General features: G+C 43.4%; 1 protein-coding gene across 1 annotated transcript in view; it reads right to left on the bottom strand.

Annotated features, from left to right (window-relative positions):
* Window positions 1-19,388, bottom strand: part of USP43 (ubiquitin specific peptidase 43) — a gene marked incomplete at its 5' end in the record, with an annotated part of 151,409 nt that overhangs the window by 114,399 nt on the left and 17,622 nt on the right. Inside the window, one exon of the mRNA XM_042447544.1 lies at window positions 11,641-11,746. Coding sequence (XP_042303478.1) covers window positions 11,641-11,746 — 106 coding nt within the window. The remainder of the gene's footprint in view (window positions 1-11,640; window positions 11,747-19,388) is intronic.

Raw genomic sequence — 19,388 nt, 5'->3', positions numbered from 1 at the left:
GGACTGGATGGCCCTTGTGGTCTCTTCCAACTCTATGATTCTATGATTCTAAGTGTGTAGTGGGCCCTTCCCTTACATCAGCGATCCATTCCAGATCCCCCTGCATAAGGGGAAATCCGTGTATGCTTGCACCCCATTGCAAACAATGGGATGTGTGCTCACAGCTCATGCACCATTTGCTTAACTGTCATGTGACTTCCGTGTAAGCTGGAAGCTGCATATAGTGTGCCCGTGTATGGTGCGGGTGCATTGTATCTACTGTTTAGGAAGCCCTAAATGTTATGATCTTGGACATATCACACTCTCAGCCTCAGAGGATGGCAATGGCAAACCAAGAAACCTGCCAAGAAACTCCTATGATAAGTTCACCTTAGGCTAGCTGTAAGTCAGAAACTACTTGAAAGCACACAACAACAGCAACAAAAACTTTATAAAGCCAAAATTCTATACTAAGAAGAGCTAAAGTCTGCAACTGCTAGAATTTAAGTCAGTGATGGACAGCCTGCAGGTTCAGGATGGCAGAAACAGTGTGGTCCCACTTTCTTTGCTCTGGACTTGCCAACTACTGGATTCAGCTTTGCCCACCAGATACATTATCCATTTTCTTCATCCCTAATTTATACAGATTAAAAATGTGTTGTGTGAACATATTCCATTTCTGCAATTATTCAGGCTAAGCTAGCCATGTTGAATGGCAAGCAGATCCAGGACTATGAAACTCTATTCCTTGACTAGATCTCTGACAAGCACAAGTACTAACATCAAACTTCTCTCTCCCACTGTCTTCAAATACTGGAAGGCTTATAAGGTTACAGATGGCTAATAGCCACAACAGCTGTATATTACCTTTAGGTAGCAGAGGAAGCATGCCTCAGAACACCAGCAACTGGAAAACCCGAGCATGAGCTGCTGCTGTCATATCCTACTTTTGGTTTTCATACAGGCAACTGAATGGCCATTGTGTGAACAGAATGCTAGACTTGGTAATCATTTTGCTCTGATCCAACTGGATGTTTATGTTCATATGGAACACATTTGTTTTCATTTGCCTCAGAAGGTAGGAATGGGTACAAATAGCAAAGAAGGAGAGTATGACATAACAATAGGGAGAAGTTATTGAGGGTACGAGCTCTTTGACAATGAGAAAATATTTCTAGGAAGAAGATGATCTCTCTGTTGAAGGTATTAAAGAAGAGGCTAGACAATAATCAAAGAGAAATGTTGTAGTAGTCTATTTCCTACATTGGTAGGGGAATGGACTAGATGACCTCTGACATTCTTTCCAATTCTTGACTCTACAATCCCTGCCTTCTTTTCACCAGCCACTACCCAAACATTTTAAAATGTAATTATAACTAGCTTAAGGTCTACTAACTTGCTTTTGAAAATAAACCAACTAGAAGTCTCAAGAAATGTTGATTTTCAAAGTTCATGCAGTGCAATCACAAAACTGTACTGTACACAAAGCGCAGGCACAAGATCATGCACAGAGTGATTAGTGCTATTGCAATACATTTCTCTCAGTGTGTGTGTGTGTGTGTGTTTCTGTGTCTGTGTGCATGTGTGTGTGTGTGAGAGAGTACCTAGAAAATACCAAATTCATAGTCATAGAACCATAGAGTTGGATGAGACCAGAAGGGCCATCCATTCCAACCTCCTACCATGCAGGAACTCAAAACTAAAGCATCCCCAACAGATGGCCACCCAGGCTCTGTTTAAAATCCTCTGAAGAAGGAGACTCCACAAATCTCAAAGGCAGCATGTTTCAAGGTCAAATAGCTCTTACCATCAGGAAGTTCTTCCTACCTCATCGTCAAACAGACGAGTAAAGATATTTCATAATGCAACTGTGGCATACAGCAATTTTAATTTGCTATCCAGAATAGATGGTTTGTCCAAATAATGAAAGATGGGAGGTGTGGTATGGCATGCAATGCAGTGTTGGGAAGGAGCTTTATTTTCCCTTTCTGCTTTGGGTGAGGTCTCTTGTATGGACTGAAGCCGAAGAAGAAAAAGTGAATTCCCAGAGTCTATCCAAGCAAACATTCACGGATGTGTTCCTAAGCACTTGCCTTGTTCCCCACCATGCCAGCCACCTTTCAAACCGTACAATGGGTTGCCATGGAGATGACTGCAATGTCACTGCAGAGCAAGGCAGTGCAAGTCTGTCTGTCTTGGGAAGGAAAGCTGGAGACTGGGAGGCCTCCCATAAAGGAGAGGGTAAATACACCACCTCCCGGGAACAATGGAGGTGTCAACGTCCCTGGGAACACCTCTGCTGAGCTGAGTGCATGGAAAGTGAACCACTTATTAATAGTAATTAGCAAAGTGTCCATCATCATGACAGGTGATGTGTGTGTTGCATGTGTCTATGTATGCGGGGAATTAGAGAGGCGAGGAAGGAAGGAAGGAAGGAAGGAAGGAAGGAAGGAGAGACTGGTTATTATTTGGACCTCTGGAGACTGCAATCTTCTGCAGTTTCCCTTTCATTAAGGAAGAGTTGGGCCTCCTGCTGCAATGAGAGAGAGGAAAACTGATTTGCCCTCACTGGAAAAGGGTCTCCCAGTGAGGTGATTCACTTTACCTTACAGGAGTGAACGGCACTTATATTGGAGTGAACAAACTTTAAGCATCTGTTTTGTTTTTCTTTTGAAACCACACACACTACACATCATAGCCAGGGGCAAACAGTGTGATTCAGAAGGCTGCAATAATCAGAGATACATAGAACAAAGGTGTCTCTGACGGTGCAAGACTCCGCCTAGAAAATGGTTTTCAGAACTGGAACTGGAGTTTCCGCTCAAATCTTCTTTCTCTCTTGCACACACAATGCCCCCTACTTCATTCTAATGTGTATGCACAAACACACCATGCTCTGAACTTTCTGTTTCAGCCAGTTTGGCATTGCCACAAAATACAATGCATATGCATTTCAGATATTGGAAGTATAACTACATTCGGTTTGCAAGATACCAAATTACTGCTAACTTCATTTCTCCCTGTCATGCCTCCACACACACACACACCCTTAGTGTAAAGAGTAGCATTCCCTTCTTATCTATAAGCATTGTTTGAGGGCATTATTCAGGGGGATTTCTGGATACTCTGATAATTTACTTTTCAAGTATATTTAAGGTAAAAAAATGATTGCAAAGAAACTAAAAAGATGTTCCTAGTAAATTCCTCTTAAAGTAATCGGTAAAAATTAGCATGGTACATTGGGTGAAATGATCAGGTAACATCTAATATACTGCTGTTTCAATATAACACCACATGCTCTGGTTACAACAGTCTAAGTAGGGGTGGGAGAGAGATGAGACTGTTTTTTGTCACCAGTGAAGTCATGCCAGTATATCCCAAGATCTAACATCAGATCAGAATCTCTATTAGGTCTGAGCAAAGTAAAAAGATGTCCCTCTCTGAAGAGGCACAGTAGGGAGCCTCTAACAGTGATGGCATTGCTCTCTGTCCCTGGTAACCACATTCCTGCAGGCATTTAATGAAGTTGGCTTCTGTCAGCTTAGCACATACACAGACCTTTTACATCAGGGTTGTGAAACGTGAGCTGCAGGCTAAGACAATTTGTGAGGGGTCCCTCAAAGTCCACTCCCCAAAATTTTCTATCCCAATTTTCTTAGAATGAAATAAGAGAACTGCACTTCCAGGGCCATGATTCTTCTCTAAAACAACCTGTGTCCCATGTTTTATCAGAAAATTGTATGTGGGTGTGGGTGGGTGTCAAAACCTGAAATAGTCACTGCAAAGTAGTGCAAATAGTTTTTTCAAGGTTTCCCTTTTTCATTCTCTCCTTTTATGCCTTCTTCCTTTTCTCTCTCTCTCCCCTTGACAGAGGGTTGAAATGGAGGACATGCCCTGGAAAAAGAGGACATCTGGTCACCCTGACTGTAATCATTCCTTCACACATCCAGATCCTTTTTTCAGTGCACACTGAAATAACTAAGCTCTTATACCACCACATGGCCAGTCAAACAGTAGCTTAGATATGTTGAGGATGGTAGCACATGGCTAGCTGTAGCATTCCATTCTTTCTCCCAGAAGATCACTTTTTGGGCAAGCAAAAATGTCAGTTGAAGTCTAACAGGCTCATGTCTGACACCTTTTATCTTTTACCAAGACCCACACTGGCTCAGATTTAAAATATGATGGAAACCATCTTGGACAGGCCAGCTTGTGCTCCCAAATAACACAAGCACTAAGCAGATTTGGCAATAGAAGGTATGTTTACAGAGGAACAGAAACAGTCAGCCATGCTAAAAAGAGCACTCAGGCAGACGGAGTGGCTGACTTTGTTCCAACACCACTGGCAAGGGTAGATTGGGTGTTCCTGAAATGATACCCACAGCCAACTACAAGAGGCTCAAAGTTTTCTGGCACAGGAAGTCGAGTTCACGTGAGGTTCTCTTCTACTATATGCCTCTGACGATTCCTTACACACTTATTTTACTTAGTTGTCTTCCTGCCTACACAGCACAGCCCTCTAAACACAAGCTGGAGAGGTCCCCATGCAACAGAATAAATTTAACTACACAATCTCTAAGCCACTTACTCTCCTCAACCCAGTCTGACATGCCCCAGCCCTTAAGACAAGAGCCTTTTTGGTTAACAGCTGTCAGTTTCATTCTGGCTCCATAAGTGTCATTGCCTTCACCTGGTTGCACATGGCACAGAGGCAAGCCTACTGCATCTCACCACTCTGGTTGCATGAGGCTTCTGCCAGTTGGAATCTGTGACTGTCTTACTGGGCTCTATTAAAGCACACCTCAGCTCAAAGCAGTGTGATGAGCCCTTCCAAAACCCTCACCGGCATGCTGGTTCTTTCAAGTCAACTCCTCCTCAAAACTAGAGGCCTTTTAATCTCCCCTGGAAATGCTCCTTTCATTTTCATCACAGGCACTCTCCTCATTTGCATTCATGATGCAGCAGAAGCATCTTGGCAAGCTCATGGGTTCTCCTCTTTTCATGGTATATTTTGCTAATGGCAAGCTTGTGGGTTTTCTTTTTTTTCACACCCAGATCTTGTAGTAACGAAATGGAAGGACATTCTGTTACCTGTGACATGTCCCACCTATCATGAATGGATCAGAATAAATGGGTGTTTCTCAATAGGCATTACTTTGATGCAACAAAGAATAGGGCATACATACACTATTAACAACCTGGACTAGGGGAATCCCTGGTTTCTCAGATGGAAGGTGCCTGCATAGCCTCTGCTGGGCAGCAAAGTGAAGTGAGACAGAGAACTGAAAGAGCAACTGAAACTAGAACAAACCTTATCAATGTGCTGCCGTACAAGTTTTGGGATTTCACTTTTAGGAATGGACAATTACAGTGGCATCAATGGGCACGTACAGGGGTACAAACTGCAGATGATATCCCAGAGGAGGAGTTACACTCATCAGGCCCTCCTCCTGCTGTAGCAGAGGGGCAAACACCCCCCTCATGGTTTCACTGCCACCCTGGCCCTCCCCCCAAGGAGGGAGCCACGGTGGCAGCAAGGAGTAGGTGCACCCCTCACGGCGGCAGAGGGCATCAGGTGAGCAAGAAAATGGGAGGGAAGGATGGGGCAGGCCATGTCAAGGGTTAATAGCTGACAAGAAATGTTTAGATGTGTGGTGGCCATGAGCAATTAGCAGCCAGCATCCGTTGCAACTGTGTGACATGGCAACACAGAGTGTACAAGGTCATTCTACTGCCAGAGTGGAGGAAGCCTGTAAGATAAACATGTGTCTGCTTAGACAAGGGACAGTTTTCTGAGTGGCACAGGAAACATGTAACAGCCATGAACGGAAGAGGCTAGGTTTTAGGACCGCATGGCATTTGGGCTATATAAACTCAGAGGCTTCCGGGAATTGTTGTTGGGTTTGTGAGAAGGAGTTGGATGTTAGTTTTGTATTGGATAGTAAAAGTCGTGTTGGATAATTGGTTTGCACTTGTAAATAAAGATAAGCACTTTCGGGAGCTCTGCTTGTCTGTCGTTAATCATCAGAAGCCTGGTGAGAGCTGGACAGCTCCCGGTGACCTGCAATCCATCATTCTGGAAGACAACCATCCGCTGCTACCTTTGCTGCTGAGAGCTGAGAACACGCTTCCAAGATACGTCAGTTTACTCTGCTATATCCTGACAGGCCACTGCCACCACCCCAAGCAGCCCACAGACCAAGTGTCACCAAGCCTGAAGTTACTGGACAATAGTGATCAACATTAGCATATTTGTTCATACTGGGACAGAAAGAATTTGGTATTTAAAAAACCTATAAGTAGGAAAAACGAAAACTGGAAGATTCATCCCAGGATGGCTGATAGATCCATTGCCACAGAGCAGCAAATCTATTTTTGGTTTTGTAGTTGCTCTGAGTTGAACAGGAGCTCTGCAGCCACTAGATTCTACCTCAAGAGAAACTCAGAACCAGGATCGCTCCCATACAGCATGAGCAGATGGAGAAGGAGCACCCATAAAGCTGAAATGGGTCCATCACCCCCATGGCCCATCACTGATTCATCCATTCAGGTCCCAGAATGTGAGTGCTTCATTCTTAAAGGCCTGGGTTTGAATTCCTATCTATTCAGCTACATCAGTCCTGAATTAGGTTTTCCACCTCTTCTTTTCCAAGTAAGTTCCTCGTCTTTAACAGTTTTATAGAAGATAAGCACAACATGGTCTTCTCCATATTGGGAAAACTGTAGTGACTGAATCTGATAGAGGAATTTCATTTCCATTTGTTTTTAAAAACTTACCAGACTTCACAAATATCTTCACAATGGAAACAACATGTGATTTTAAAACGTGAATGTAATAGGGGATACAAACCGCCGCCGGTTAGTCCGCGGGGGAGCCGGAGCCTCCACACGGTGCGGATCCCCTGCGGACCGAAAAAGAAGCTCCAAAATGGAGCTTCTTTTTCGCGTTTGCGACGTAGCGAGGCGCCAGGGGGCACTCGCTACGTCACAAAGGACATGACGCGTACGGACCTCAGCGTCCGATAACGCAAAATGGGCCCGGCCATGTAGAAGGGCCAGCGGAATCTTGTACGGACGGAGTCCGTATTAGGCCCAGGGGTTCTAGAAGAGACGCCCCTTTTTTTAAATAGGACGTCCTCCGACGTCCCAAATGCCGTTTGTAACCGGCCAAGATAAAGTTAAACTGTTCAATTTCTCCATCCTTATTTTTTAAAGAAGTTTCAATATTTTTAAACTTCATATCCAGGATATGAAGAATCTGAAATATATCCTTGTTATTTCAACAGGATCAGAGCTAGGATGGCTGCAAACCCCTTTTATGGAGGACTGTCCTTCATTGAAAGTATTCTGTATTCAAGAGCTGCCCAGTCCAAGTCTAAGATCAACAATCACAAAGAGGAAGATGAAGGACTTTGGTACTACCCATCCACAGTTTATCAGCTGGAAGGAGATTCAACAGGCAGGCAGCTGGACTAGCCACAGCTTTCTCCACTTCATTGAGATGTATACACATTACTGTAATATTTGAATAATAATAAATCATTCTTCTAATTTACATTGGTACAGATCAATCAACACTTGCAATTTCATGGTGAACTACGGGCAAGGTCTTCCTTTCTGGAGGAAAGGGCATGCCCTCCTTTTCGATGAATGTGTAAGTGGTCACACAATCAGGACACAAATGAAAATCTGGGTGACCCTGGGTGCAGTTTTGAGAGCACTTTTTGCAAACACTTCTGAATCTTCTCCTTTGCTGTCATTTCACTTTTCTTGTACAAAACTTCCATTGCCCTGGAGATAGGTGGAGGGAAAGGTGGAGGACACAAGGTTTTGCTCCCACTCCATTCCGATCCATGGAGCACAAACTGTGGTAACCTGATAGTCTTGTTTTGCTTCTCGGCTGCCTTCCCTGCGTCTTTCTCTGGGCCTGGAGCATGGGGTTCACCCAATTCATTACACAGAGAAGAGCCATGTGGGTGAGAACAGAAGCATAGTTGAGCAGAGGCAAGGAACAGCACTGAAGCCTTATCTCTGAGAACAGCCTCACACTGGGTCAACTTACTGTACTCCAGCCTTTCATCCCACCATCAAAAATGGTGAGCCTGGTGGTCCACTGGTTACATGCCGGTACTTGCAGCCATCAACGTCACAAGGCTGTGAGTTCGATCCTGGGAAGGACTCCAGGGTTGACTCAGCCTGACAATCCTTCCTGAGCTCACTAAAATGAATACCCAGCTTGTTGGGGCCAATTAGCTTACACACTGTAAACAGCTTAGCAAGTGCTTAAGTGCACTGATAAGCAGTATAGAAATGTATTTGCTACTGCTTGCTAAAAATGCAAAGCAGCACTGACTGTAGCAGGAGCCACATAAATGTGGCATGTATGCTAAGGGAAGGACTCACTGAAGTCATGGTGCACCCAGATCAGTATAACAGAGGAATTAGAGTGTGCTTCATCTGCACTATGGCAACAGCACAAAGATATCCCTGGCTACACAAGGGGGACAAAGCCAAACAAGCATTTCATTATTCCCTTCTGCAATTTCTTATACTATTTTGAGTGATTTAAAGAAATTGGTGAGAAAGTCAGGGCAGTGTGATGATTTGAGCGTTGGATAGACACTGGAAGATAAGGGTTTGAATCCTTGTTCAGCTGTGGAAACCTACAGGATGGACCTGAGCAAATCATACCCTCTCAGACTCAGGGCCCATTCACATTACAAAAAAAATTGGTTCTGAAACCGATTCAATCACGTGAAGTTCCTACTCACCCCGAATCTCACACAAGCGAATCCGGGGCTTGCACACCCGTTCTGTTGTTAAATGGCCCCTAGCGCGGGGTCTTTTGAAATCGGCGCATTACCGTTTCTTTTTAAAAACCCGGGTCCTGGGAATGAGAAACTTTGGCCTCGATCACGATCGAGGCAAATTGAGGGAGGGATTTAGGTCAGAGGGTGGGCAAAGGGCAAGGCATTTCCTCCCCTCATCGGAGGGGAGGGGAGGAGAGAGCCTGGGCAGAAGGGAGCAAGGAAGGCATTCTTTAGAGCCTCTTTTCCCTGCATCCCCTGCCCAAAGCCCTCTGTCGATGGGCATTCCTTCCCTGCAGGAGGAAAAAAACAGGTCATGAACGGAGCTCATGTCAGGCAAAACCCCCCCCTTTTCAAATTCAAACAATTTTTTTGAGCGAACAGGCGCATTGTTATATTCCAGAATGTAGGTTTCATTTTTAATAACATTTTTTTGAGCGAACATGCGCATGGTTTATATTCCAGAGGCAGATGGAGCCAGGCGTGCACTTGGATATCCTTGGATATCCTTGCTTTCTGCAGAGGGAGAAGCTATAAATGTTGCAAACAATCAATGTTACATTTTTACCAATTTTTTTGAGCAAATATGCGAATGATTTGTCTTCTTGAGCAGATACAGCAAGGGAAGCAAAGGGAAAGCTAATGTTGCTTTAAAAGCATAAAAAAAATGCATGCCAATCCCATCCTCGGCCTGGGCAGGGGCAGATCTGACCCAAAAGCCCACAGGTTTATAAAAAAAAAGAGAGAGAGAGAGAGAGGCATCTCTCTCCCTGCTCTTCAGCCGCTGAAACCCCTGCCGGCCTTTAAAAAAGGAGGACACTTTCCCCGATGCCCTGCAAACGTCACCATGACGATAGCTTGATTGGCAGCGGCACCTCCGCCAGCAGACACAGAATGCATTCGATTTCTGTACAAATGCATTCGATTTCAATTTGTAGTGGGCACTTGCTAACGGAGCGATTTCGGGGAGGGGCATCCGGATAATCCCAGTTCCCTCCATGTCTTTTAGGCCAGTATGAAGGGGGCCTAAGAGGAAGGCAATGGCCAACCACCTTACCATAAAAACCCATGACAGAGTACCTTAAGTCAAAAATGACTTAAAGGAACAAAACATGAACAGGATCCGAAGTGGGTCACACCTAAGAAGATGAACAGCACTATGTTGCACCTAAGGAAAATATCAGTGCTACTTGCAGCTGCATTGGCATAAAGGTAATACTTCGATCAAATATAAGTCCTGAATTTTTAGAAGCCCAGAGGAAAACAGAAGGAGAGAACTATAACTTGGTAGGGCAGGATATGTGCAGGTCTGGTTCTGTATCAGATGGGTAGAGCACCCAGCTTGTCTCCAAAACCAGCATACTGGTACAATCGTGTATGTCCTTGTTGTGATTACAGGCAACTAACAAAATCTCCACAGCATTGTGTGGCAAGGAGGTGAGGTGAGCTCTGCTTACATCTGGGGCAGAATTATTGCCTTCATGTATTTCCTGCAATTATACCAAACACCTATGCTCGGTTCCAAGAGTTTGGTGGCATCTTAAAAGACTAATTAACTTATTAAAGCATAAGCCTTAATAGACATCGTACATTTCCTTACATGCATTCATTATTACCACATATAGAATTAGTTGTACATGTTTAAGTAGGTAGGCTATCTGTAAACAGCAGGAACAGAGGAAAATAAGGTAGAAGAAATACTGGCCTGTTACAGACACCAAAATAAAGCTGCTTTGAGTCACAGTGGAGGTATGGTGTTTCAATGATGCATGTGTCCTAAGATCCAGAAGTTGCACCAAAGCCACGCTCCAGCCCTAAGGACTGGAGCATGGCTTGGTTTGGCTTCTGGACTATTAGGACGCATGCATCATTGAAACACCATACCCCACTGTGACCTCGAAGCATCTTTATTTTGGCTGTCTGTAACAGGCCACTGGGACTGTTAATTATCTGAACAGAGGCAGTGTTTGTGTAGTAAACCGTCATTTTTGTACTCATGAACTTATGGCATGTGTAGAGTGTGTGATAGGAAGCTGTTGTCCTTATTCTAGCTACAGAAGACAACCTCTTGGAGGATTCCATACCATAAAAGTGTTACCTATCTAGGGCAGAACTGGATGTAGTTCCAGGCTTCATTTGGTGCCAAGCCTTCATTTGGTGCCCAGAAATGACACATCTTACTTGTATGAGATAACTTTTATTGTGGTAAATGGTTCAACAGATGGTATACAGCAGGGAAACATCCAAGCCCTTCTGCTGATGGAGTCCAGCAAATGGAGAATTAAACAACTAATTCTACCCAGACTATCTCTAGCTAGCAATCCAATTTCCATGATCGAGGCTACATGGGGAGCCCCTGACTGAGGTGTACCTTCCCCTGGATGACACTGATGAACTCCCAAGAGTTATAAAATAGAGAAGCAAACAAAGAAAATGAAGTGCACAAGCATGACCCCCTCCCTCCTTTCATAGCTATGAGAACTAGGCAGGCAGATTAGTAACAGAACAAAATCCACTCCCACATTCTCAGCCTTCATAACTTTTCCTAGCCTCAAATTGTCAAGCTAAAACAAAAAAGTACTAAGGAAGTCATCTGATACAAATTAACCATTTCTATAACATTGATAGCTATTAATGTTTTGCCATGCTGCTAAGGACTCTAAAACACATCAGCCTAGTGGCAGAGGCACATCTCATAGGTTACTCTGGACTCTGGCCTGCCTGCAGCATCTACTGACTGCTCTCTGCCTTTAAGGTAGGTGCTGTTTGAACCAGTTTGAGCCAGCTTTCACCTTAAGCCTTGAGGAGAGGCGGGAGATGATCATTATCATTATCATTATTATTATTTCAATACCTGTATTGTGCCTGGAAATGGTTTCTGCACAAGCTCTGGCCCTGGAAGGCTGGATAACTGCCTGGGCACTCCCAACACTGCCACTCTCTTCCAATCCAGGCAGAAGCTGGTGGAGAAAACAGACATACACGGATCACATGGGGAGCCACCTGTCAGTGAAACACCTCTTCTCCAACTGCTTGGCTGAATATCACCAACTCCACTTCTACCTTATTTGTGATGCTTTTAACGTGAGCCCTTTCCATTTCAGTGTTCCAACTCTCACATCATTTCTCTCAGTTTCTCACACCCCCACTCCCTCCCAATCAGGGGGAAAAATCTTAGGTAAAAGGTGGAGAGAGGGTTATTTAGCTAGCAATGTTTGCAAACTGATTATTTAAAAAATAGAATCCTGCTTTGTTTGGGTACCCCCCTCCCCCCGAAACATGCCCCCCCCCACTCAATAAAACTGCTTGGATGGTAAAATCAAAATTACCAGTTTCAAAGTAAAATAAATAAATTAAATAAAACTTTTATTTATTCCTGCTTTTCTGTTACAAGACATCAAAGCGGCTCACAACATATAAATATCCACATTTACAAAATTAGTTACAATTAAAATATCTATTAAAAACACACAAAAAATATGAGGACAGAGTGATGAGCTGAACATGATGTGGGGGGCAGTCATTTCGTGGCCGGGTACTTTTATTCAGGAAAGGCCTGCCGGAAGAGATCCGTCTTGACAGCTTTTTAAGCTGTCTAAGCTGGCAATTGACGGATCTCGTGCTGGCAGACCGTTCCATAGTTTGGGAGCAATTGCAGAGAAGGCCCTCTGGGAGGTACAGTTAGTCTGGTTTTTAAAGGCTGCAATGATTCCTCTCCAGAGGACCTGAGGGTGCGGGCGGATTATATGGAACAGGTGATCCCTCAAATAGGTTGGACTCAAGCATGTAGGGCTTTAAAAGTTTATAACCAACACCTTGTACTGTGCCCGGAAACTAATAGGCAGCCAGTGAAGAGATTTTAAGATGGGTGTAATTCGGCTCATCCTAGTTTTTCCAGCGGCCAGCCTAGCTGCCATATTTTGCACTAGTTGAAGTTTCCAGACTAGGCACAAGGGTAGCCCCATGTAGAGCGCGTTACAAAAACAAGTCGTGAGGTTACCAGTGAATGTACAACAGTTTCTAGGTCCTTTACTTCCAGGAAAGTGTTTTAGGAATCTCTCTCCTTCATTCCCACTCCAATCAAATCAGAAATAAACAGGCTGGGCTAATGTCTGCTAGTCACAGAAAAGACCTGTGTCACCAGCTGACACTGCATGGTGTTTCCAGATGATGCTTTTTATGTACAATTGGCCTGCCTCATTCACAGATTATTATGTCCTGGCAACATGTCTGTAAGACTCTTGTGTGTTTCTCACAATTTCCTTTTTTTACTGATCGTACCAGCATCCATCTATTGGAAACACCCCTAGCAAGTCTCTTTAAAACTACTAGCTGCCCAAATACCCTTAAAGCACCAGACCCTATCTGATCTTGGAAGGTAAGCAAGGCCATGCCTGGTTAGTACTTGTATGGAAGACTGCCAATGAATACCAGATGCTGTGGGCTATGTTTCAGAGGAAGGAGCTGGAAACCCACCTCTGAGTATCCTTTGCCTCAAAAATCCTATGAAATTCATGGGGCCACCATATGTCAACAGGTGACTTTAAGGCACAAGCAACACAACACACATATGCCTGGCGCAGAGAGCTACTATTCAATACTAACAAATCTAAGCACATCATTCTTGCATCTTCCAGATCCACTGACAGGGCACTGGCCTTACACAGAGTAAGCTCATTGTTTAGCTAGACCAATACTGTCATCATTAACTGGCAGTATCTTCCCAGGTTAACAGTTAAAGACTCTTTCCAGCCCACATACAGTAAGTGTCAAGTGTCAAATCTGAGGCCTTCCATATGTAAAGCACATGCTCTGGCCCCATCTGATCTATGAAGTCTGAAGAGATAGTTACAGACATATCTTTGTTTAAAATAAATTTTCTAACCCATTTCCTGGACCTCAAAAAAGGAAGAATGCCTTTCTGACTACCTGCCAGTCACAGGATTATTTAAAATGTGTTTACCAGGGATGCTTGAGCATCCTGGCTAACCACCAAAAAATCAGTGGATTAGAATGCCTGTATTTCTTCCTCTGTTACTTTTCTCTCTTCTTGGACGACCAAGGATGTCATATTCTAGATCTTCCCTAAATGACCCCTATGTGTTACTGCCATTTTCCTCCAAGCGGTGAATAAATGTTAGAGACTACAAATCTCAGAATTCCCTAGGCAGCATAATCCTTGGGGATTCTGGCTGTTACAATTTAAAATAAAAATGCAAGGATGGGAAAGCAAGATTCTTAGTGTTTGTTCTATTTTCAAAGTTCCTGTGTGCTCCCCCTGTTTCCTTACTGAATCTCTTTTTGCAGACACCATCCTTTCAATTTGGACCTGAGGTGTGAGAGAAGTTTTTTCTGGCAAAACCAGGACAGATCTCCTCCCACCTGCCAAACTGCTTGATGTTATTCTACTACTTCGCCTAGGGGAAGGTAAGAGCTCTTCTTGCCAGGATTGATGGGGGAGATCTATCTAGCTCTTGCCTCTCCCTGACAGCTAACTCCCCGGGAGCTGTGCACTTCTTCTCTTGGCCAGTTAAAAGAAAAAAGTAGAAGTACAACTGAACACAAAAGTTAGAAACATATAAGCCATTGTATTCCCTATTAACATGTAAGAATGCGAGAGATGGACAGTTAAGACACAAAATAGGAAGAAAATAAATTCATTTGAAATGTGGTGCTGGAGAAGGTTTGCTGAGGATAACAGGGACAGCAAGAAGTCAAACAAATGGGTGCTAGAAACAGATCAAACCAGAAACTCTCTGGAAGCCAGGATGGCTAGATTAAGGCCATCGTACTTTGGCCACATCATGAGAAGGCATGACTCATTGTGCAAAAACAATAAGATTAGGAAAGGTGGAGTTAAAGCAGAAAGAGAGAAGACTGCATGTTAGATGGATGGTCTCTAGAGGTCAGAAGTATGCATCTGCAGGAACTGAGCAGAGCAATGGAGGACAGGGATCTTAGAAATATCTCATTGCGGGTCGCCATGGGTCAGATCAATCAAGGGTGGATAACAATAACAAGAGGGTGGATTGCAGAAGTCTGTGGACCACACAGAAGCATTAATTTGTCTCACAAAGCAATTGTGGCCTGGTTTTATGTGTGTTCATAAGACCAGACAATTCTGTTGCAGATAGTGTAGCTGGAAAAGGAATTAAAAATCAGATAACAGAACAAACTACTCTTCCTTGGATTCAGAAGAGAGACTTAGCCTAGATTCTTTCTTCCCTGCAGAATGAAGAACATGGCCAGGATGAGACCAATCTGGCCAACCTCTGTCAAGGACCATTAGAGGACTCCACTGCTCCGTAGCTAAGGCCATCTCAATTCTGCATATACTTCCTGCTCTATTTTGAAGAGATAACATAAGTAACTGGACATCCCTGTCTAGGTTTTTTTCATGCTGTGGCCACCATCACCATAACCTGCATACAAGTGTGGGGTGGCTGTCCACCTAATGTGACAAGGTGAATTGACCAAAATGAAAGTGCCACTACAATGGGTCCTTTCACAAGGCTCAATGATAGTATATGACTCCATTTCAACTGCCATGGCAACATCCATGGAATTCTGGGGTGGGCAGTTTAGGGAGGGACCTTCAGAATCCTCAGCAGGGAGCTCCTCTGGTGCCCTCCAACTGAACTGCAAACCCAGGAGTCCTAAGATGATGCCCGGATTCCTTAAGATGCTGCCGAACTGCAAACCCCAGGATTCCTTAAGATGCAGAATCACAGTCTAAAACTGTGTAGGTGAATGAGCCTTCTGGGGAAAAAACGGCTATGCTGAAATGTTAAATTCAATGCACTGGTACATGTGACCAACAGCTGCTACTCTGCAAAGTTGTGTAGTTATTTTACACATCATATGTCAAGTAATATACACTCACCAGCATCCAAACAGGGGATGGTGAATTCATGCTGACACTAAAGACTGAGGTACCCCATCCCCCTTCTCAACATTTAATTTGCATGCAAAGCAATGCTGAATAGGATTGCTCTCCGCATTATGCATGAACTGGGCCTTAGTAACCTTATGAATCAGAATCAAGAGCAACCCTGGCCATACCATGCCCTTCAGTTAGGACAAAGAAGATTAACGTTTTAATGGATTTCTCAATGTAGTGGAATGGAAGAAAAAAATTTAGGGTGCCATTAATCAACTATTGCCATGTCTGGAAAAGTGCTTTTTCCGCTATCAAAAAAGCAAAGAGGTAGATATATCGTAATATACAATAAGAACAAACAGAATAAGGGCAACCACTCACTGACACGATAAGCAAGCAGGTATTTCTTTCTCTAACATGGAAATTACATGGATACTCTAAATATAGGGGCACAGTGGTTAAAAAAAACCCTACCTGCTAATAAAATTATATGTGAATTTTATTTCTATCACAACAGCATTTTGGATATATATAGTTCTTTCCCACACCTAGGTAAACATATATGGGGGGGCATGTATAAGTCTATTCAGATCCTAATCAGTAATTAAATAGCTCAGAACTGATCTTCTAAATCTGGGGCACAGACATGGAAGCAGACTATTCATTCTGACTACAACCTGGATTAAATATAAAAGTGTCAGTGGCCAAAACATTTATCCATGTAAACGTTTCATGTAACCGGCGGTCTCATTTCAACGCTCTTATCTCATGCATTGGCCCATACAAGCAGAGCTCGAGCAAGATACCATTGGTGCATTAACAGTAGGCACATATGGGCTGGTGCACATGACAGCATTTAAGTGAAGACAGCAACTACTAGAATGCTTAGACAAGTACGTGTTTTGCCACTGGCCACTTTAACAGTTAATTCCAGCCTCAACCAGGCCTGCATTCAACTTATGACAACTAACTTGAATGGAACAAGTTACTTTAGCACTGGAGAGTACACAACCCACTTAGAAAAGGTTGACCAATGAAAAACATGACCTCAGTACAGCACTCCTCAGTAGTCCTGGCCCTAAGAAAGAAGAGTGTGAGAGAGAATGTGGGAATCTTCAAGTATTCTGAGTGCTTGGAAAGAATTTGAAAGTGTGTTGTTATAGGATGAAAGTTTACATAGGCTGCAGAAATAATCTGCACTGCAGAATAAATTCTGTACTGCAGAAATAATCCAGTTTAACATCACTTTAACTGCCTTAGCACAATGCTATGGAATTTTCAGAACTGCAGTTTTGTGAGACATTAAGCCTTCTCTGTCAGAGAGCTCTGGTGCCACAACAAACAATAATTCCCAGAATTCCATAGCATTGAGACATGGCAGTTAAAGCAGTGTCAAACTGGATTATTTATACAGTGCAGATGCAGCCATACAGCTGTCTTTCACTGTATACAAGAAAATTCTCCAGTTAAAAGGGCCTCAGAAAGTAGAATTTAGAGAGACCTTTGCTTGATGACCTGGGGAGTCCACAGTAGAACAAATATATGGAGAAATAATTTGACTTAGTCAAAGTCAACTTTCTATGTTTCTACCAAAAAGGTGTATGACGAACTAAACAAAGGGAGTTCTGGATGGGTACTGTGTTTATGCAAATGAAAGAAAGAAATACTGAGCACTCATTCACCTAACCCTTTAAACAGAAAAAGGAAATGATAGAGTTCATTGGTTTTCTCAGACAATGGAACCATTGTGAGTACAGGCAGTTTCATGAGGGTCAGCATAATGAGCAAATGGGTATATGATAGTGAAATGAACTGTTCTAGGCACTAGATGTACAAAAAGTAACAGAATTGTCTCAGGGGCAGCATGAACCTACCGTAAACGATTTCTTCTTCCCCAGTACTAAAAGTGAGTAAGGATCACAGTGAGTTTGTTACAATGGATTACAATTGATTCCCATGCAGATAGCATGGGAATCAAACTAACAAATGCATTATTCTTGGTTGTGTTTCACTGACTTCTGACTCTTCACAAACAATAGCCCAACATTACACCACTCTACAAGTTACTATGGCTGTCAGACTTCAATCTTCCTATACAAAATAATTCATTATAGCTGAAACTGCATAACACGGAGACATATATATGTTTCTCCTAATAATTATTTGCTTGCTTATTTGCTTGCTGGGAGGCAAAAGCAGCCACAAGGCACTACAAGGAATTGGGAGTGGGGGGATGGAGTCCTGCCCATGTTTCTACTCCAGATCATACCTTCCTTCACTGGCTCCAAAGACGGAGGGAGAGAATGAGGGGGGGGGGAGAGAAAGAAAGAGAGAGAGAGAGAGAGAGAGAGAGAGAGAGAGAGAAGAGAACATTGTTTAATTAGCAAGAGCTCCAGTTCTGTCATGCCTTGGATACAATTAATTTGACTGATTCAGACCTTTGTTGTAATTGACCTCAGACTGGGAATGGTCTATGCATGTAAAAACTATATTTTCTGCTTCAAAATGGAGCAACGGTCTACTGACACAAACAAAAAAGACAGAGGGGGTGAACCACACCCACACAGATGGCACAGAAAGAAAATAAGGCATTGGGTAGGTTGTGGGATGAGCATTGTGCCCCACACACTCACATATTTTCCCAGACTGGACAGAACAGAATACGTAAGTCTGTGTTCACATAAAATCACCAGAGCAGTAGCCTATAAACCGTTGTTCAATAGCTATAGAGGTATACCACAGTTAACCAAGCAGATGAGTTCCTAGGCATTCCTTTTTCAACAGAAAATATGATACCAGAGGTAGAAATAGCATGGAAAGAATGGGGATAGGTTCCATACTGCACATAAAAGAAGCAGTTCAATATTTTTCAAAAACCTTTTTATTCAAAGTTAACAACAGACATATGTGAAATGAAGAAGCCAAGTGAGATAAGCCTAGCATAAATAAATAAAAATATTCTAAACCTTTTACAGCCCACTTGAAGACTTCTTGAAAAATTCATTGAGGAACAACTTTTTCTTTCACTAGCATTTACTTTTCTTATGATTTCCACTTTCCTGGCCAAATATATAGCTCTATGCTTTTTTAACATGCTTGGAATAGCTGACGAGGCAAGTTTATCGGCCTCCCTCCTTACTCTCTGTTTTGCTGTTCATGCATCTCCAGTAAGGGATTTTGGAGGCAGATGTTGTTTACCCTGCCTGTAGTAGGCAGACACACACAGCTACACTAGGAATAGCTAGGATACAATCCCATTCTTTCCCAGCTCAGGCTTTATTGCATTGTTTACTACACAGGTGTTGCTGCAACCCAGCACTGAAAGTGTACATTTCTCCAGCCCTCCAGCATCCCAGTGCCACCCAATGACAAAAAACATCCATGTAAAAGGACTTTGCCAATAAGAGCAACCACACGGGCGCAGCAACAATCCTCTCCAAAAAGGAGCTGTTACACGCCACCACCAAGGCGCCATTAGTGCCCTGGAGTGGCATGGTGACATCTCTTGTGCGCCATGCCATTTAGATGCGGCGCACAAGGCATGTCATCGACACACTGCCATCTGAACAAGCGCGCTCCCAAAATGGTGCCAGGAGAGCAGACACTCCACTCTTCCAAGCCCTAATTTTGGCCCCAGACTGCCACAAAGCAGCAGTCTGTACTGGGCCTTTGTTAACTGAGGTATGCCTGTAGTAAGCACCAGTGGCATCCCTACCCCTGGT

The sequence above is a fragment of the Sceloporus undulatus genome, chromosome 2, assembly GCF_019175285.1.
Source record: "Sceloporus undulatus isolate JIND9_A2432 ecotype Alabama chromosome 2, SceUnd_v1.1, whole genome shotgun sequence".
NCBI lineage: Eukaryota > Metazoa > Chordata > Lepidosauria > Squamata > Phrynosomatidae > Sceloporus > Sceloporus undulatus.
This window is presented reverse-complemented; position numbering and strand designations above follow the sequence as displayed.